Source organism: Chionomys nivalis, chromosome 23 (assembly GCF_950005125.1).
Source record: "Chionomys nivalis chromosome 23, mChiNiv1.1, whole genome shotgun sequence".
Taxonomy (NCBI): domain Eukaryota; kingdom Metazoa; phylum Chordata; class Mammalia; order Rodentia; family Cricetidae; genus Chionomys; species Chionomys nivalis.
In genome coordinates, this window is record NC_080108.1 from 1,281,968 (window position 1) to 1,302,858 (window position 20,891).

Here is a 20,891-nt window from a genome sequence, read left to right on the forward strand (position 1 = left end):
CCCTGTCCTCTAAAAACCACCCAAAACAAAACAAAAACAAAAGCAAAGGGGCTGGAGAGATGGCTCAGTGGTTAAGAGCATTGCCTGCTCTTCCAAAGGTCCTGAGTTCAATTCCCAGCAACCACATGGTGGCTCACAACCATCTGTAATGGGATCTGGTGCCCTCTTCTGGCCTGCAGGCATACACACAGACAGAACACTGTATACACAATAAATAAATAAATAAAATATTAAAAAACAAAACAAAAGCAAAAAGAAAGAAAGAACTGCCTTAACAACAAGAGCCTGCTGGAAGAGGTTCACTTTTCTGTCCCCCGAAGCACCCTTCACGTGAGCACCTGGGCATGTCATTGTTCATTCATAAAAGCAAAATCTGTCCAGTGTTTGCCGCTGTGCCAGGGACAAGGAGATGGTGGTTGTTGGATACAGACACCGTTATTACTGGCCTCCAGTTACAAGTAGGAGGTGCAAGGCATACATTTCAGTTAGCAGAAACGAGCGTTTGTCCGTGTGTCACGTCCCAGTGGAGTGCGACAGCAGGGAGCCCAGGAGTCCGGCTGTGCCCTGGCAGTGGCAGGAGGCGACTCTGCCAGGTGGCTGTGGACTGCTGGAGGTTGTTGGGAATGCCCGTCAGAACCTCCAGCTATTTTTATTTTGCTTTTGGGTTTTGTTACATTTACTGATATGGATGAAGGTTTGTGGAATCATGAAATTGTAGTGCTCAGAGAAGAACTGTAGTTCTCTAAACAGACTGGACCTGAGGAAGTCGAAGCGATGGAGCGTTAGAGACAGTCAAGCTCGGGTTGCTGGGTTTCTGGCTCCGTCTGCGCAGAGACAGATGCTTGAGGAGGGGGCTGGAGAGATGGCTCAGCAGCCCAAGTACTTGCTGCACAGGTGGGCGGGAACTGGAATTTGAATCCCTGTGACCCCTGTGGATCCGGGTGAGTGTGGCCATCTACCTCATAATCCAGCCTCAGAAGGCAGAGGTGGAATTTCCAGGGCAAGCTGGCGGGCCACACTAGCTGTGTGAAGGGGCTTGGAGCTTGAGATGTCGTCCTGCCTCAAAGAGAACAGCAGATACTCATGACCTCAGCCTCAGACCCCCACATGACGAGACACATGTATGCACCTACTTACTGTGTACATGTGGAAAGACATGGAAGAAAATTTGAATTTTTAAGAGTTTAAATAAGAATGTGCTGAATTATGGAAAAATCTGAAAAATTTGTAATCTGCTTCACCAATGTTTTCACTTCCATTTAATCTTTGTTCCTATTTTTATCTTTATTGATAAAGATAATAGAGAGCCCTCCAACCTCCCCCACCAAAAAAACAAACAAAAAAATACCACCGGGTGGTGGCAGCACACACCTTTAATCCCAGAACTGGTGAGTCAGAGGGAGGGTCTCTGAGTTCAAGGCCAGCCTGGTTTATAAAGCAAATTCCAGGACAGTCAGGGTTACACAGAGAAACCCTATCTCAAAAAGCCAAAAAACAAAACAAAACTTAAAAAAAAAAAGAATAGAGGGTTAGATCCCCTCAAGGTGCTTCAGCTGCTGTACTAGAATGCATTTTCAGAGTTCTGCAGGGTTTAATGACCTCTTTTCTTTCATTATCACTTATTGTTCCTTTTCTTCTTTTTTTTTCAGAATTTTATAGAAGTGAAGTGATTAAGAATTCCTTGGTAAGTTTGCTTTCTGACAGGTGCGTGTGACACAGCCTGTACCCGTTTCAGGAAGTGGGGGCGCTGTAAGCTGAGACCCAGTTCCCATGTTACGGCACACGGGTGGATCTGCTCAGTTGTGCAGTCGTTGCTGAATTCTACTGTAATGTTGAAAACTTTAATTGTATCATTTCCACTTATAAAGGGCCTGACTATTTTTGATTCTGTATTTATTTTGGCAAAATTCAAAAATACCTCATGGCTTTGTATATAGGACCTTATTTCTTGGGGATAAAAGTTTTGTTCTGTGAGACAGCTGAAGGGCCTGCCTGGGCGTGGTGCACCTGCCCGTAATCCCAGGGTGTGGGAGGAAGGGGCGGGACCATGAGAACCTGTCACCAAAAAACAAAAGCAAAACAACCAAGAACCAAGCGTCCCACCTTTTCTGTTTGGAAAGGTTTCAGTTTAAAGTGTGTGTGTGTGTATGCACAGTAGTCTTGATATTTTTACCTGTTTTTGAATTTCATATGAATGAAATATTGTAGTAAAAGCCCTAATGACTGGAGTTCATCTGCCAACTTGGTTGCCCCGATTGGCTGACCCTGTGTGCTGAATTTGATTTGTTTGTGTGTATTCTACTGAATGAATGTAATAGGTAATCCATTTTTCCCCCTGTTGGTGACCATATTTGGCTTCTAGTTTGGTCCTGTAAGTGTTCTGGGCACCTCTAGTGGAGCGTGCATTTCTTTCTCTGGAGTCTGTGTCAGTGTGCAGGCCTGTGAACTTGCTCACAATTGACTAAAGCTTCTAGCTGCCTTTACAATATTGTGGTTTCATTTATACTCACTACATTTTTATGAGAATTCTGATTACGTTATTGTGAACACTTGATAGTTTTAAAAATTCAAATGTTGATAGAAATCCTATACCAGAATTTTTTTCTTTTGCTATTGAGGCAGCTATTCTAAACTTAGACTATTTAGCGCCAACAGTTAGTGCTGCTTGTAAAGGTGTGCTTGAAGACCGCCACCTGGTGGTTAAATACGTTAGGACTTCATTGATTCTCATTCTCCCTTGCTCTCATCCTCCCCCATCCCTGTTTCCCTCAAACAAACAAAGGAAACAAACAGTGGAGGTGGGAGGGAGGGGCAGGAGGGAGGGGGAGGAAGACGGACAGGGGAGGGATAGGAATGTGTCTCCAGGTTATACATCAGAATCAGGTTTCTTTGTCACATTCCTTCAGCCGATAACAGCTAAGGGTGGCAATTCTGCTTTAATTACCTTTGGCTTCAGCTAGACACCCCTCCCCCAAGTTATTAGTATTTCTGTTGTTACTGATTTTTGGTTCAAGTGGAGGCTGCGTCCTTACTGTGACTGATAGCTCATCAGGGTAGGTAATGACCGAAGCGGCTGAAGAAGGAGTGGGAAAGGCCAGCTGGATGCCCTGGAGTTGATTTATCCACAGAACTGATGGGCGTTTGGGTTTCCTTAATAACGAGGTGTCACTGTGACCTGCCGTCTGTGATCTCAGAGCGGGTTAGCTGTGTTCTATGCATTATTTCTCACTGAAGCCAACGCGTCAAAGTTAGGTGTATTCCTGTTCCTTAGTGAGGAAACAGGCCAGGAACTCGATGTTAGCTGCACAGTCCATGACACATAAAACTGAAGGTCCGAGGCTGTAACCACGCCTCCCACATCCTGTCCCTCAGCATGACTTTCACCAGTGAGCCTTGCTGTTGCATAAACAAAGCTTAGAGCATGTGTTTGTAGAGAAAACACGAGGCCCAGCTTACCAGAACAATCACTGGATTTGTGACTAGAGTTGTTTTCAGTTGAGGAGGGAGCTGCGCTGTATAAATGCCTCTTTATGAGTTCCTGGCCCCAGGGACCCATTCCAAGTCACCTGAATAAATTTATTCAGTGGCTGAATAAATTAACACTTGAGCTGCCTGTATGTTGCTCACGTCAGAAGTGTGACCCTGAGTTAAACTGCGCCTTCATCAGGGGTTTCCAGCTTCCTCTGGTCTGCACGGGTGGGCGGGAGACTGAGCTGGTTGGCACATGCAGTCACAGTGCAAGGCAGGTAGAAGATGCAGTGAAGGCTGCGGTGTGGTCCATCTCAGTGCAGAGAACAAGGCTGCGGTGTGGTCCATCTCAGTGCACAGAGGAAGGCTGCAGTGTGGTCCATCTCAGTGCACAGAGCAAGGCTGCAGTGTGGTCCATCTCAGTGCACAGAACAAGGCTGCTCGTGGTATGTCATCCCAGAGCTGGGTAGGAAGCCTGAGTTGCGCTGTCAGTATAAGTTCTAGTAAGACATCTTGTGCATGATTTTAAAGAAATTGGTACAGCTTTTATGCATTTTTAGTTGAGTTTCTTGTGGCTGTGTATCTTGATATCAAACAATGATAGAGAAATGCATGCTGGTAATACATAATGATTTTTTTTTGTTAATTGGGTTTTTTGTTTGTGTTTGTTCGTTTGTTTTGAGACAGGATTTCTCTGTGTAGGTCTCGCTGTCTTGGAACTCATTCTGTAGACCAGGCTGGCCTCAAACTAAGAGAGATCGACCTGCCTCTGTCTCAGGAGTGCTGGGATTAAAAGCATGCACCACTACGCATAGCTGAAAATGACTTTTGATTTTTAAACTTTGATAAAAAGTAGTGAACTCTTAAGACTATAAATCCTGATATTTAGTGGAGATTGATTAAGTCAGCTGATGTAACTACTTGAACAGTCTGCTTTACCTGGCCATCGGGCTGGTATGTATGTTTCGTAAACATTTAAAGATCGTCTGGATCCAGGCAATGTGAATGGGTGGCAGGCTGTATCTGTCTGTGTCTTCATGTACCAGCGTGGGGATTCCTCGTACAGAGGAAGGGCTGTATCTGTCTGTGTCTGCATGTACCAGCGTGGGGATTCCTCGTACAGAGGAAGGGCTGTATCTGTCTGTGTCTGCATGTACCAGTGTGGGGATTCTTTATACAGAGGAAGGGCTGTATCTGTCTGTGTCTGCATGTACCAGCGTGGGAATTTCTCCTATAGAGGAAGGGCTGTATCTGTCTGTGTCTGCATGTACCAGCGTGGAGATTCCTCATACAGAGGAAGGGCTGTTGGGAAGATTGACAGTCTTTGTTTAGATGCTGCATTTGAGGATGCTCCGTATCAAACCCTCCCCACCATGCAGCCTGGCCCCTCAGGTGCCTCTGCTCAGTCTCCATTTTCACTTTGGGGGAAGGTGGTTACTTCATGCTTTTTCTAGCACCTTGTCATACGGGTAGGGAGAATTTGGAATGATGTATGTGTTTATTGTGATGTGGTCTCGTAGGGAGTTATGTGGTTGCCTTTTCAGGCGGTGTAAGCCAGCTCCTGCCCTTCAGGCTTTGGACTGACATCACAGTAGGCAAAGAAGATGTTGATTTTTTTTCCCATTTAAAAATCTTATAAATAAAACAAAACCAAAAAAAAAATTTTTTTTTCATTACTTTTATGCCAGGTGTGGTGGTACACCAATTTTAATTCTGGCACTTGGGAGGCTGATGCCAGTAAGTCTCTGAGTTCAAGGTGACTGTGAGAGTGGTGAGATACTGTTATACAAACAAACAAACATGCAAACAAACAAAGAAGTGAGCCTGGTGGTGCACGCTAATGCCAGCGCTCCGGAGGCAGAGGTCAGCCTGATCTACAGTCAAGGGTACACAGAAACACCCTGTCTCAAACAAAGAGCAACACCCGGCCCCACATACACACACAAATAAAAACCAAAAAGAAGAGGAACACAGTTGTTTCCTCCTGTGTCTCCTCCGGTCACTAACACACCCCAAAGAGGACAGCTCCCCTTTCCTGGCTTCCTACAGAAGAGCACCTCTGCCTAGCTCAGCCCCTACATGGCTCAGCCCATACGTGGCTCAGCCCATACGTGGCCTGCTCTGCTTTGTTCCACATATTTGTGAGACTGTTGGTGCATGCCGCGATTCACTGAATCTAAAGCTCATCTCTGTTGAAAAGAAGAATGCGTTTCTCTGGTGTGTTACCAAGGCTTTTGTTGGGGCATTAACCCCCTTACGCCTCTCAGGATTCAGAAGAATCGCTATAGCAGGCGAAAACTGGCTAACGATATCTGAGGGGGTAAATAAATTAACTCACGTAAGTCTTTTTTATCATGGCCCACGTATTCTTCTATGCTCCCTTGATGTTCCCCTTTTGATGTTCCTGGCTGTTCTTCCCATCCCAGTTTATATATCACACAGACACAGCAACTCCCTAGGTGGTAACAATGGTACCAGGCATACATTTTTTAGGGCTAATAGGAAGGGTTAGACTGACAAGGCAGGTCCTTATGTCTCAGAAAGGGCGCGACTGTGAACTCCCCAGCAGACACCAGGAGGATTCAGATGGAGGCCGGCCTCCAGCTGTGACCACGGCTGACAGGCATCATCTTCTCCTCCTGTTACCTACTTTACCCCGGGTTCTGGAGTTAGAGGAGTCGAAATGTGTGCTCACATCGCTAGTAGGGACTTGGCACTAGGATGGCAGGAGACATGAAACGCTCTGGAGAAACCGTAGCCTTTGAGGAGGCCTGGTGCTGTGTGCTGGGCCCCAGGTTCCCAAGGAAGCATGAACATGGACATTAGGGAACCACTGCTCACCCTGCCCCTTCCCAGTGAAAGTTTTACCAGAAGCGAGTGAGCAGGGTCGTTCTTATTCCCTGTTTAGAAAACACGGTGCACATCGGATAAGAAAATGAGGGAGCCCTAACCTGTGCCTTCCTCTGTAGTAGATTGTTTTTTTGGGGGCCTCAAACTGATGAGGACCTCCTTAGCATAGTACCTGGAATGTAATGTATTGTTTAGTTTGTTCAGCAAATCTTTGAATCCTGGCTGTGTCTCCAGGCCACTAAGAGGGGGAAACAGTAGCAGAAACTCCCCAGCTTTCCAGAGGGTCTGTGTAGGGCTGGCAGTTAGGGGGCAAGCACTGGGAGCACCCCTGCAGGAGAAGGGCTTGACCTGAAGTCTAGCGGTCTAGAAGTGTTAACCGAGAAGGGCTCTGCCCAGAGGCCTCTGCTTCCTCATTTCAAAACCTGTGTTTGACTCTCGGGTTAAAAGGTCCTTTTTTTAGTTCTGATATTTCTAGAATACATAAACTAGGAGACACCCTAGTTTGTTTGTCACACGGCTCTTCCTACTTTGTGCTGTGGCCTGTGTAGATTAAACCAGGTGCAATGGTCAGAGTACGTGGACCACAGCTGATAGTGGTTGTCAGGGTAATGACTGAGGGGAGCAGAGGGGAGGATGGGGGAGCAGAGGGGAGAATGGGGGACTAGAGGGGAGGATAGGGGAGCAGAGGGGAGAATGGGGGAGCAGAGGGGAGGATAGGGGACCAGAGGGGAGAATGGGGGACCAGAGGGGAGGATAGGGGAGCAGAGGGGAGGATGGGGAGCAGAGGGGAGGATGGGGGAGCAGAGGGGAGGATGGGGGAGCAGAGGGGAGGGTATGGGAGGGGAACAGAGGGAAGCATGAGCATAGTCTCAGGCTCCAGAACTAGAGTTATCCCAGAACTCTCCTGCAGAGTCTCAAGCTCTAGATGAGCTGAGGCAACTCGAGGACCAGCTCCTCCCTGGCTTATCTGTAAGGTTACTTTAGTCTGCTGTCCCTCCCGTCACTCAGTGGTCTCTTTGTAATCACCATTCTGTTGGCAGGGCTGACTGGCTTGAGGCGTTTGAACACAAGTCTCAGCAATCACTGGCCGACCACTGAGCTCTGCAGAGGCGATACTAGAAGTGTGGGCTGCAGTTAGCATCGGTCAGCGGTCAGCAGACCACAGGCGGTGGACTGGCAGGGGTAGCCATTTAGCTCCCAGTCAGTTAAGAGCGAAGCCTCGTGCGGTAGGAGGTGCATAACTAGGGCTGCACCGCGAAATCCCACAGTCCACTGCCTCAGAGTCTTCAGTTACAAAACCCGAAACACTGTCACCTGGCAGGACTTGATGAAACTTAGGCAGGGTGGTAGTGAGTGCGTCCCGGTGAGGAGAAGCCTGGGCACCTCACCAGCAGCACGGGCCTGCAGGCCTTCCTTGTGTCCCCGAGTCTCTCCAGCCGGGGCCTGCCACTCCTGGGCAGTCGCTCGTGATTCCCTGCCCACACCTGCTGCCTCACACCTTTGAGCCCTGGTGTATCACGTTCTCGTTACCTTGAATTCCCGACTTTATTCTGCAGATTCTATTTGTGCATTCAAAGCTCCCACAAGTGTGAATGTCTTCCCTGCTTCTTAGAGTTGGTTGTCTCTTCCACGCTGCTGTGTAACCTTCAGCACAATTCTGTCACTGGACTTGCCACAATTCCAGTGTATGTGGCCCTGGGAACTGAACCCAGGGCCATTGCCAGGCAATCACTGCGCTGTTGGACTGTATCTCCAGTGAAACAGCTGTTCTAAGTGGAGATTTAAATTGGAGTCCTGTGGGCGTTGTTTCTATCTGCCCCCTTTTCATGGTTTGTGAGTTTCACGCGTGCACGTACCGTAGTTTGACCGCCCCACCTCTTTACCTCTCCTCCAGTTCCTTCCCTGTCCTCAGCTGGGGGAGGAACTTGGCATCTCCCCGCTCCCCCCATCTGTGCTGGCATTTTGGCCAGCTTGATCCTGTGCAGTCTAGTGCATGTAGTCCCAGCGCTGCGAGTTCACCTGTGCAGCGGCCCTGACATGTTGGGCAGTACTGATGTCCACTACCTTTGGCTCTTACAATCCACCCCCCCTTCTTCCTTGACAATTCCTGAGCCTTGGAGGTAGGGGCTGTCCTACGGTTGTCCTTGGAGGTAGGGGGTGTCCTACGGTTGTCCTTGGAGGTAGGGGCTGTCCTACGGTTGTCCTTGGAGGTAGGGGGTGTCCTACGGTTGTCCTACGGTTGTCCTTGGAGGTAGGGGGTGTCCTACGGTTGTCTTACAGTTGTCCTTGGAGGTAGGGGGTGTCCTACGGTTGTCCTACGGTTGTCCTTGGAGGTAGGGGGTGTCCTACGGTTGTCTTACGGTTGTCCTTGGAGGTAGGGGCTGTCCTACGGTTGTCCTTGGAGGTAGGGGCTGTCCTACGGTTGTCCTTGGAGGTAGGGGCTGTCCTACGGTTGTCCTTGGAGGTAGGGGCTGTCCTACGGTTGTCCTTGGAGGTAGGGGGTGTCCTACGGTGGTTGTCCTACGGTTGTCCTTGGAGGTAGGGGGTGTCCTACGGTTGTCTTACGGTTGTCCTTGGAGGTAGGGGCTGTCCTACGGTTGTCCTTGGAGGTAGGGGCTGTCCTACGGTTGTCCCAGCTGAGAGCTCCGCATACTCTTATTCCTTGCATGTTGACCAGTTGTGTGTCCCTGTACACTGTGTTGGTGTCATGCGTTGTGTTGAATAAATGAGAGACGGTTTCACAGGAAACCATGTCAGTGAGAACGAAGAGCCGATAAATCCGGAGGTGCCATTGTCTCTGTACTTAGTTGCAGGGTTATCTGTCTACGATACCTTTTGTCTTTAAAACGAACTTTTATTTTGTATATGCCAGCGAGCAGGGGTCTGAGCACGCCAGGTTCAGAAGCCAAAGGACAGCTTGCAGGAGCTGACTCTTGTCCTTCTTCATGTGGGCTCTGGGGGCTTGGGGCAAATGCTCTTACCAACTGAGTCATCCTATCCTGCCAGCTTTTAGTTTTTTGAGTATATGGGTGTTTTGTCTGCAAGTATGTCTGCATAGCACTTGTGTGTCTGGTGCTGGCAGAGGCCAGAAGGGGGCGCCAGATGCCCTGGAATTAGAGTTGCAGGCTGTTGTGTGTTGCCTCATAGGTGCTGTGTCAGACTTGGGTCCTGGAAGAGCAGAATTGCTCTCAACCACTGAGTCACCTCTCCAGGCCTTATGGATTTTAAAAAACAAAATGATATGCCATCTAATCAAAACTCTTGTAAAGAAGCTAGAGTCTTAACTCCCATCTACAGTGTGTCTTAACTTCCATCTGCAGAATCCAACGTGGAGGAGTCTTGACTTTGGAATAATGCCAGACCGCCTGGATACATCTGTGTCTTGCTTTGTGGTGAAGATTTGGGGTGGAAAGGACGACGCCTACCAGCTGCTGATAGAGTGGAAAGTGTACTTGGATGGGCTGAAGTACTTGGGTCAACAGGTAAGTTTCAGAGTGAGCTTTCAAGGGTTGTCCTCTACAAATTAACTTGTCAATAACTTTTCTATTGACTCTCTTCTCTCTACATTTTCAGTTATAATGGATATTAATAGAAAAGAAAAAAGTAATTAAATTTGTGCAATGAAAAAAAAGTTACTTGCCAGGCAAGGTGACATGTGTCTAATCCCAGCACTCAGGAGGAGCAGGCAGGAGGAAGGCCACAAACTGGCATTCTGCCTGGTCTATACAGGGAGCTGTGGTCTAGCCAGAGCCTGGTAACAGAACCAGGCCAGCAACAAAACAAGGCTTGTGGTACTGTGTCTACTTAAGTTACTTACAGTGTTACATCTGAGTTACAAAAACCTGACTCTCACCTGTCCCCTGCCCCACTGTCTGTCTGTCACCTGTCCCCTGCCCCACTGTCTGTCTCTCACCTGTCCCCTGCCCCACTGTCTGTCTGTCACCTGTCCCCTGCCCCACTGTCTGTCTGTCTCTCACCTGTCCCCTGCCCCACTGTCTGTCTGTCACCTGTCCCCTGCCCCACTGTCTGTCTCTCACCTGGCCTCTGCTCCACTCTTAGCTCACCTGACCTCTGCTCAAGCGCTGGTTTCTTTGCTCTCCTTTGTTTAGGTCTAGCCAGTCTGTTTTTCAGCATGGGAACAGGTGAAGTTACAGCTGTCCTGCCCTGCCCTCTGCAATAAGAACTAATTAGTGTGTTTCCCTCCTTCCTTAGATTCATGCTCGCAACCAAAACGAAATCATTTTTGGGCTCAACGACGGCTACTACGGTGCACCGTTTGAACATAAGGTAAGAGGATTCTCCCAATGGCCTGAGCTTTGCTTCGTGTAGGTGCCTTGCACCTGGGAAGATGATCTCCTGGGGAGGTCTGTGCACACAGAAGCTTGTTTCAAGTGTCACCGTGAGCCTGTTTGGGGACTTAGGGCGAAAGCCTTTTCGACCGAGAACTTGCTTTGTCTGACCTGCAACCCCTCCCAGTAATCATCCCTAAATCCCGATTATGTTCTCTTGAAGGAAACCTAAGCTAACTGTTTTCTTTTCTTCTGCTTAATTCCTTGGGGATTAAGAAAGAGTGGTGAGCTGGACAAGGTGTCAGAGGCTTGTAATCCTGGCCACTTAGAAGGCTGCAGCAGGAGGAGGGTCACAGGGTTGGGTCCTGCCCTGGTTGAGTGTGAGTTTAAGGCCTCCCGGGGAGGCTAGTTGGCTGGGGGTGTTGCTCAGCAGTGTGGGGCTTACCTACCGCGCTGGGAGCCCTGGGCTCAAGCCCCACTCCTGCTCTCCGTCCAAAACAAGATTGGTGACTTTTGTAGAAATGGAATGGTTTACTTAAAGTGCTTCAGGTATATGCTTCATCGTTCTCAGTAAGCCTAAGAAACCGTGTTACACTGGTCATAATGACACACCTTTAATCCCGGCACTCGAGAGGTGGAGGCAGGTTCCAATCAAGTTGGCAGTGCAGGTTAACCACCACAGTAAGGTATAATAGCAATCAAACCAGAGCTGGGCAGTGGTGACACACGCCTGTAGTCCTAGTTCGAGGTGGGGAGGGGGCAAGGTAGGTGGAGCTAAAGGCCAGCCTGGTCTGCAGAGTCAGATCTAGGATAGCCCAAGCTAAACAGGGTTTTTCAAAAAACAAAACAAATAGCAACCCCTCCCCCCCCACCGCCCAAGTCAAACCAGACTGTTGTTACTTCTGATGTAGCCTTTGCGCTAAGAACAGTCTGCCGTCAGTTTGTGGGTGTGTAGAGGGGAAACCTAAAAAGATTTTAAACAATTTAGACATCATTGTGACATTTTAAGTTATGGTCTTTGAAATAATCAGTTCTCAGTGGACTGAATAAAAAATTTCAACAACTGCTGCTTCCCCAGAGGGGGTGAAATGTCACGGTGGTGACAGGTTGAGAGTCTCCGAGGCCATCAGTTTGTTTGACAGGAGGCTAGACATAGTAAAAAGCTGTGTGATTTGGTAGAAGAATTTGAATTCCAGTCAGGCATGGTGGGAAGCAGAGGCAAGAAGATCCAAAAGGAGTTCCAAGCTAAATAGGGAGTTTGAGGACAGCCTGAGCAACGTGAGATACAGTCTCAAAACAAATAAGTAAAAAAGGCGGACTTGAAACCCACGTGCACACATTCAAATACTAGAAGTTTCTCATTAGCAAAGGGGACAAGGAGGACTGGAAAGAAAAATTAAGGCTTTGTTGGCTTGGTGGTGGTGGTAATATGGGGGCGATAGAGAGTCCACAGCAGAGTGACTGTGTTTCCATTTGAAACAATTACCTGCTAAGATGACAGGCCTTTGTGAACGGCTGAGCCTTCAGGACCAGAGTTTCTGGGACCCCAGCGCAGTCTCTACTGTCTGTGCACTGACATCCACTCTCCCTCCCAGAGCATGGCAGCTCCCTCAGGGAACGTCTTTGAAAACCACAAACTATGAGCTGTGACCCTGTGTTCCATCCCTTGCTTAATCTTCTGCTGGCATTTTTGAGTACTACTTTGTTCCTGATAGTGTTGTGTGGTAAAACTTAATGTGTTTGGCAAGCGTGTGGCACGCGACTGTTTAAAGCAACACGAAGAGATCTTTGAGTAAATGATAATTAAAATCTTTATCATCGTAAAAGTGATTCTCCCCTCCATCTCTCTGTTCACCACCCAAGCATTAAACTAAGTGTTGAGAGATTAAAAAAATGTAAAGCAAAGATGAGCAGACGTTCATGTTTTAAGTTAAAGAGGCAAGACAGTATGTATTTCAGACCCCGGCTGCACCGCACTGATGAAAATATTGTTCTCCATGCTGAGCTGCTTGGGTTCTGCAGATGAGGCCAGCAAATCATTGAAGACCTTTAAAGTCTGGCGTCTCTGAGAACACTGTGGTTCCTTGAGTGTTGAGTGGTGGGAGAGAGGCTGCTGCATGGCTTTGGGGATAGTGGGAAATAGAAAAGGCTCTTGGCCAATGTGTGTGCAGCCTTTGAGATGCTCATGCAGGGCTTCCCTGTAGTGTATGCAGGTCTACTCCCCTGGTGCAGCCTTTGAGATGCCCATGCAGGGTTTCCCTGAGTGTGTGCAGGTCTGCTCCCTGGTGCAGCCTTTGAGATGCCCATGCAGGGTTTCCCTGAGTGTGTGCTCCCCAGGCCTGGGTTTCCTCTTGGCAGCCGTTCTATCGGGAGACTACCGCCTACCGCCATGGGTGGCATGAGAACACCGGCTTCAGAGCCGTACTTCTGTGGATTTCACCACGCTGACTGCTGCTTCCTGGGGGAAAACTGGGTTTGCTTTCACATGTGTATACATAGGAAACTGTCTGTACTTCAGTCCTCAGCTGACTGGGATTACACATGACCATGTCTGTGACATGACTGGCATGGGAGTGGGACCTGACTCTCACCAGGCTCTAAACTCCATGATGGGCGTGCCCCCCTCTTCTGATCAGCATGGTGTTCCTCTTCCATGCCAGGCATGCTGTGTCAACGAATGCAAGCAACAGCTTCACTTAGGTCTACCATAGTATTAGAAGTTAAAATCTTGGGAGGGTGGTACTCTCTCCACCCACTAAGTGTAACTTTTGGCATTGAGTTTTACCCAGGTATTATCTGACCTTGACAAATTGCAAAAAATTGAGACTATGGGATTATTTTCCCCTCGTACTGAAAATTGCAGAAGCAATATCCGTAGGAGTCCAGTAGGTGGCGCTGCTTTCTCACTTTCGTGAAAAGAAAATTGGAACAGAATGGAATTCAAGTGAAAAGGAGCAATATTTTTCAAATGAAAGAAACATAGATTGAAATAGCAACTTACTGATGAGTTTCACAAATGTAGACGCCTAAAAGGCCATCTCGAGTAGGTGTTGAAGCTGGCATTGAGGGGCTAAGGCTAAAACAAGATCTGTATTGAGGCCTGTGCAAATCAATTTTACATTTTTTAAAGGCATGCCACCTTTGAAATGTAGGATCCCTGATTTGTAATCCCAGCTGTGTTCCCCAATAGTGTTTGTTTCACAAATCACGTAGCCTCTCTTAGTTCTGGGTGCCTCATCTCAAAAGTCAAGAAATCCTAGTTTGCCCCAGGGAGCTGGGCATGGTGGCGTGCACCCTAGTCTCAGCAGGGAGCCGGGCACAGCCGTGTGCACCCTGGTCTCAGCAGGGAGCCGGGCATGGCGGCGTGCACCCTGGTCTCAGCAGGGAGCTGGGCATGGCGGCGTGCACCCTGGTCTCAGCAGAGAGCCGGGCGTGGTCGTGTGCACCCTGGTCTCAGCATGGAGCCAGGCATGGCGGCATGCACCCTGGTCTCAGCCGGGAGCCAGGCATGGCAGCATCCCAGTGTTGGGAAGCTGAGGCAGGAAGAACTCAAGTTTAAAGCCAGCATGGGCTACATCTAAGATCCTGTCTTTTTTTAAAAAAGCAAAAAACATTAGAATTATCTAGCCCGATGCCCTTACTTTTTAATAACTGGGTCACAGAGAGCCTTTTGGCCTCCATGCAAGTGAGTCTGTTCTATAATGATAACTGACCCGGCTGTCATTGTATGTGGTTAGCACATCTATAGGTAATGTAATAGAATCACTATATACTTCCACATCTCTTCAGTCTCTACAGATTTAGAGCAGTTTTGCTCCATCTTTGCACCGGCTGCAGAGGTGGGCGGGGCTGCTCGATTGGGTTATTTGCCTTTGCAGCACGGAGGTTCAGTGACTTGGTTTACTCTGCATCTTAGCCTCCTCTGCGCAGGTTTTCTCCTCAGAAGCCTTTGGAGGCGGGTCTGTCTTCCTTGTCTAGAGAACACAGCTAACACTAGGACCAGAGCATGCGTTTGCCAAGCATGCAGTAAGCAGCATCCGTAAGGGAGAGAAGCCTGGATAACAGGATGAGTTAGTGTCTTTTTATTTTCTTCATTATGCCTGTCACCATGAAAAGGGAATGGCGGTGTTCCTCACGAGGGGGTGCTGGAACCTGTAAGTGAAGAGGTTTTCACGTAACTGGCACCTGGGATGGAGAAGTTGAACGGTAGAGGTTTGTTGTTGGCCGTCATGGCCGAGCACAGCCCACCCAGCAGCACGCAGTAGAGCACTTAGAAGTCAGGGTCTGGTCTCGAGCTCGGCCAGTGTTTGAGTGACACGGAGCCGAGCAGTGGATCATTTCTGCTCAGGTCTTTGGAAAGCTGCAAAAGTTTTCTTTTTCTTTTTTGTATATGAATGTCTTACATGTGATTGCACCACTTGGAACTTGAGTTATAGATGGTTATGAGCTACCATGTGGGTACTGGGAATTGAACCTGGGTCCTCTGAAAGAGCAGTAAGTGTTCTTACCTGCTGAACCTCTGTTCCCCAAAAGTTGGAACAGCATGTTCTACTCAGTCATCACTTCTTCCTACCCCCCAGTAGAAAAAATATAGACTGGCCAGATCCTCAGGGCTGTTTGTTTGCTGCCTGTGTTATTCTAACCTGTCGTGGTATCTGAGCTGATGTAGACCTGGGGTAAGCTTGTTTCTGAACCATCCTTGACTACCTGTAATGTCGGACATTATACCAGACACTGTACATATTTTCATTTAATCTGGAGCAGCTTCATGAGACAGCCGTCTCCAGTGCCTGAGCAGAGTGCCTTGGGAGAAAACATTAAACTGCGAACTCAGGATTCCACAGCCGGTAGTTGGGCAGCAGGCTCTCCGCTTGAGCTCTGGTCTAACTCAGTCAGTCAGAAACCACTGCTTCTGAACTGGGCCACGTGGCATCTGCGCGCCCCTCCACTCAGATAGTGTGCCAGAGTCCCACGTCTCACACCGGCTGTGCCGTGTGAGAACGGGGAGGCGAACGCTCAGGCCAGGGCCTTGCTGGACAAACTGAGGTGTTATTGAAGAGGAGGCACACGGGAGCTCATGCTGCGGATCCACCCAGATCCACTAAAGTCACACCCATCAGGCACTGTGCTTGGCTTCCCTCTGGCTCTCCTACTCCCCCTTTCTCTTGGATCAAATTAACTTTTTTGACAGATGTTTGGAAAACAGTCTTATCCGGTAATTTATATTTATAAATCCTCTGCTGCAGTGTGGTCCCCATCCTCTGCCTTCCCTGAAGCCAGAACATAACCTGGGAAAACGCCACGTTTCCTGCTACGAGTTTGGAGGCCCTTGTCTTCTTAGCACAGTTTTTGAGCTTTTGAGAATCCTAACGCCAGGAGAGGGAGAGCCAAGTGTGATTCTTCCTTGAGATGTCTTAGATTCTTGAGAAATAAACAGAAACAGCTTGAGGTTTGTCCTCCCAGGGACTCAGAGCTTAGCATTTTGTTTGTTTAAAGTCCCGGGGCTTGTTTTGCTATTCCCTTTAAGATTAGATTTGGAATGACTCAGTGTAGTTTAAGCTCTTCAACAAGCTGGTGGCCCCCTTACCCCGGCTCTTCGTCTGACCAATGATGCCAGTGAGCTCGCTAACACTGTTGCCTTCTCTTCCGCCCGTCACTTTTGCTGGCTTCTCTCAGGTTGCAGTAGGTTTCGTTTTGTGTGTGCTCTCTTTTCCTTTAAGGCATGTGCTCCTTTGCAGCTGAGGTTGTGTGTGTGTGTGTGCGCGTGCATGTGTGTATGTGTGTGTGTATGTGTGTGCTCACGCCCATGTATGGGTATGGAAGCTGGGGTCAGTGACTAACTTGTTTCACTGCTCTCTGCATCATCATTCACCATCACCACCATCATTATCACCATCACCAGTGTCACCACCATCACCATCATTCACCACCGTCACCATCACCACTACCATCATCACCATCACCACCACCATCACCACCATCATCACCATCACCATCATCACTATCACTACCACCATCATCACCATCATCATCATCACCATCACCACCACCATCATCACCATCATCATCATCATTACCATCACCACCACCATCATCATCACCATCATCATCATCACCATCATCACCATCATCATCATCACCATCACCACCACCATCATCACCATCATCATCATCACCATCACCACCACCATCATCACCATCACCATCATCACTATCACTACCACCATCATCACCATCATCATCATCACCATCACCACCACCATCATCACCATCATCATCATCACCATCATCACCATCATCATCATCACCATCACCACCACCATCATCATCACCATCATATCATCACCATCATCACCACCATCATCATCACCATCATCACCACCATCATCATCATCACCATCATCACCATCACCACCACCATCATCATCACCATCATCATCATCACCATCACCACCACCATCATCACCATCACCACCATCATCATCATCACCACCATCACCATCACCATCACCACCATCACCATCATCATCAAACACAGACTCTCTCTCTGAACCCAGAACCCATTGATTTGGCTAGGCTGGCAATGATCCTCCTACCTCTGCACCCTACAACGAGTTGCAGACACACAGTTGTGCCTGGCTTTTATGTTCCCAGAAGAAACTGACTCGAGTCCTCAGGCTTGTCTGGCAGGCACCTCTGTGTCACTTTTATGGTCTCAGGATTTAGTGTTTTCCCTGCCTGGTGCACATTTTCCATCAGTGAATGAAGCTCACTAGAGTCACACCTCTGTCTCCACTCCGCTCTGCTGTAACACAGACATCGCACTCAAGGGACCACCTCCCTAGTAGGGTCCCTCTGTCCTTCTGCACAGAGCAGCTCCCGAGGCTCTTAGTCTGCTGTCTCCGTGACAGTATTTACATGGTGACTTTTACTTTGAAAGTTCCCCCAGAACAAGAGTCTCTTCCTTGTTGCTCTGAAGGTTCTTTGAAAAGTAGTATTTTTTATTTTAGGATTCTCGTATCTTTGCTCACAATGCTGTCCCTCTTGCACAGCACTTCTCACGAGAGAGAGAGAGAGAGAGAGAGAGAGAGAGAGAGAGAGAGAGAGAGAGGAAAAGCATGTCTGAAACTGTGGCCAAATTGGAGGCAGGGGAATGTCCATATTGAGCGCAGTGTCTGAGAAGAGGTCCCCCCTCTGCTTTAGCAGCTTAGCATCTGGGCTTCATCAGAACGCAGGCAGAAGGAGTCCGCGTCCTGCAGACGCTTAGCAGGGACACTTGCAGTTTTCCTCAGTTTCAACTTGGCCAGCACTTGAAAGCGTATTAGCGTCCATGCAAATGTGCACATGGGACACAGACTGTCTGTGGATCCAGCAGATACCCGGCCACATGCACACTGTGCTGCAGAAAGATCGCTTCCCCATCCGTGGGGCAAGTCACCAGCTTACCCATCTGATCTCTTATTCCATGCAGTTAGGTGAGGCCCGGCTGTGCAGAGCTCACTTGCCACGGGAAGCCAGTGTGCGGCACATTCATGCTCACACTGGACAGACCTGTCTGAAGCTCACTGGCCACAGGAAGTCAGTGTGCGGAACACTTGTGCTCATGCTGGACAGACCCGCAATGAAGCTCTTGTGCTTGTCTTCAGACTCCACTGGACTTTGTTCTCCTTGACACATGGTATCTGAATTTTTAAAAAAAGTTTATTTGTTTCTTGTGTGTGTGTGTGTGTGTGTGTGCACGCACAAGCATGCATTTGTGTTTGTGGGTGACCCTGGAAGCAAGAAGAGGGATTGGATTTCCCCAGCTGGAGTTACAGACGGTTGTGAGCCCCTGACCTGGCGCTAGGAGCTCAGCTCTAGCCTGTTTTATCCTGCTCAAGTCTTGCCCAAGTCTCCCTTTCTGGCCAGCTGGATTTTGGTCAGGTTCTTGGGTGGCTCAGAGACTGGTGCCTCCCCCTGGTTCTGATTCAATCAGGTCTTCTCCCCTGTGTGCACGTTTTCCCTTCTCTGATCTGATTTCCCGCATTGTGCTCCACCCTAGCTTCTGAGAGCAGAGAAGGCTCCCCTCTCCTGCCCTCTCCCTCCCCACCCTTTCACTGCTGCCGCTATTGGGGTCAGAATTCACAATACATATGGGATGTGTGTATTTTTGTGTGTCTCTGTGTGGCATATGTACACATTTGTGTTTGTATACAAACATGCTTACTCCTAAAATCACTACATGCTGAGTCTACAGTACCTATACGTGGACACTGACTTCTTGCTGAGTCTACAGTACCTATACATGGACACTGACTTCTTGCTGAGTCTACAGTACCTATACGTGGACACTGACTTCTTGCTGAGTCTACAGCACCTATACGTGGACACTGATGTGCTTTCAAGTGCTAGTCAAGTTTAGACTGAGAAAAATCGCATCTATCTCGGCAGAGGTCAAGTATCTTCCTCGTTCTCCGTGTTACTTTCTGAACCATCTCCCTGGCCCCCTGGACTTTTATAATAGCCAACAAGCTGGTAGCTGGGTATTCCACCTCCCCCAGTCATCACATTCGAGTAACCTCTCTATGCAGCTCTGACAGTCACACGGCCGTCTTGGAGACCCTCCTGAGCCTTGCTGCCCATTGGTTGTCTCGTTTCTGGCCTGGGATCAGGACTCCCCACTCCTCACTCAGCCGTGTTGCCCACTGTCTTCATCTTTAGGGTTCTGAACAGTTTCCGTGTTGCTGAAGCCGAACAGATTTTCCCTGGATGCAGCTTGTGACTCCCGCTGTCAGCCCAGGTGGGGCTTCCCTCCTCTGCCATCAGCTTTTCAGGACCATTTAACCAACCCCAAATATGGCCACCCCCTCAGCCTCTGTTCTGTGCTTGCTCGATGGGATCCTCGACACTTCAGAATGCCTGTGTAGCTCCTTTTGGCCTTAAGTTAGTCTTATGACCCCTGTATTTATTCATTTCACTTGGGCCTATAACTGACATATGTACTTTCTGAGGGTGGTGAGAAACAAGCCCAATGTTCTTTGTCTAGTAGGTGTTTAGTAAGTGAAATAAATAAATGTGTATGTAACCTGATTGGCATTACAAGTAGTTATTCTACCAAGTGAATTTTTTCTTTTTTTTAAAAATTTTTTTTTAATGTGCCTATTTTTTTTTTTTCAAGACAGTGTTTTATTATGTAGCACTAGCTGTCCTGGAACTTACTGTTTAGACCCGGCTGGCCTTGAACTCACAGAGATTCACCTGCTCAGGTGCTGGGATTAAAGGTGTGTGCTGCTATGCTCAGCAAGTCAGTTATTCCTGTATTGCTTTTGTAGTTGTAAGGATGCTAAGGAGAGATAAAATGTCTCAGTGTTTTTCAAGGTGCCCTTGTACGTGGTCTGTAACCAGCAATGATTTGTTTTTACATTGTCAAGAATTTGCAGGAGGAGAGAATGAAGAGGCAGGTGTCTGCACAAAGCTGGAAACTATCTGAGTTTTAGTCATCCTCCTCAACCCCCTGCCTCAGCCCTGGGGATCAAACTCAGGGCCTCATTTACCACTTTGCTGTATTCCCAGATTCAAAAATACCCTCTGACCCTTTATGGAAGAAGTTTGCCAACGGCTAGTCAAGAAATACACCTGGTCTGCTGGGCTCGCTACTCGCTGGAGATGTAGAATTGTCTGTTTCCCTAACAGATTACCAGGCCCTCACCAGGCCGACAGCAATTCCCTCTGTGGAAAAACCACCCTTAAGCCTGGTTTCAGAAGAGTTTTGAGTGGCACGCAAATCTTCCCTGGGCTCTTTGGCACTTGACAGTATCTCCCACAGATAACCAGATACCGATGAGCCATTCCTGTCCAGTAAAACCCTCCCCGGAGCCAGGAGGATCACACAGCTGGTCCGGTTAGATGTCGTTCAGAGTGAGGCTCTTAGCGCATTGGAGGAATGTTAATTGCTAAGTGGGGGCTGAAACCAAAGGGCTTCACAATGTCCTTAAGCTGCTTTAAATGTACACAGACTGAGAATTTTAGAATCGGAAAAGGTCTGGGAGATCATCAAGTTTAGCCCCTTAAGAGCAGGGGCCGCGAGCCAGACTGCGTGGCTCTTCCCCTTAATCCTCCTGTGTCTCAGTTTCCTCTGCTCTAAAGTGGGGCTAAGAATAGCTCCTCGTCGCTGGGCTGCGACAGACACGAACGTTTCCCACAGCAGCTTTCAGGCGGCAGAGCTGACTGTGGAACGGGACTCTCGCTCATGCATGTGTTCACAATCATTCGTGTCTCATTCGCGTTTCCCGGAGGTGTCTCATT

The 20,891-nt window shown here is 48.5% G+C and overlaps 1 protein-coding gene across 1 annotated transcript in view; it reads left to right on the top strand.

The window, feature by feature from the left end:
* Uvrag (UV radiation resistance associated) overlaps positions 1-20,891 on the top strand; it is a 210,849-nt gene that overhangs the window by 27,428 nt on the left and 162,530 nt on the right. Inside the window, exons 3-5 of the mRNA XM_057756560.1 lie at positions 1,650-1,684; positions 9,639-9,800; positions 10,531-10,605. Coding sequence (XP_057612543.1) covers positions 1,650-1,684; positions 9,639-9,800; positions 10,531-10,605 — 272 coding nt within the window. The remainder of the gene's footprint in view (positions 1-1,649; positions 1,685-9,638; positions 9,801-10,530; positions 10,606-20,891) is intronic.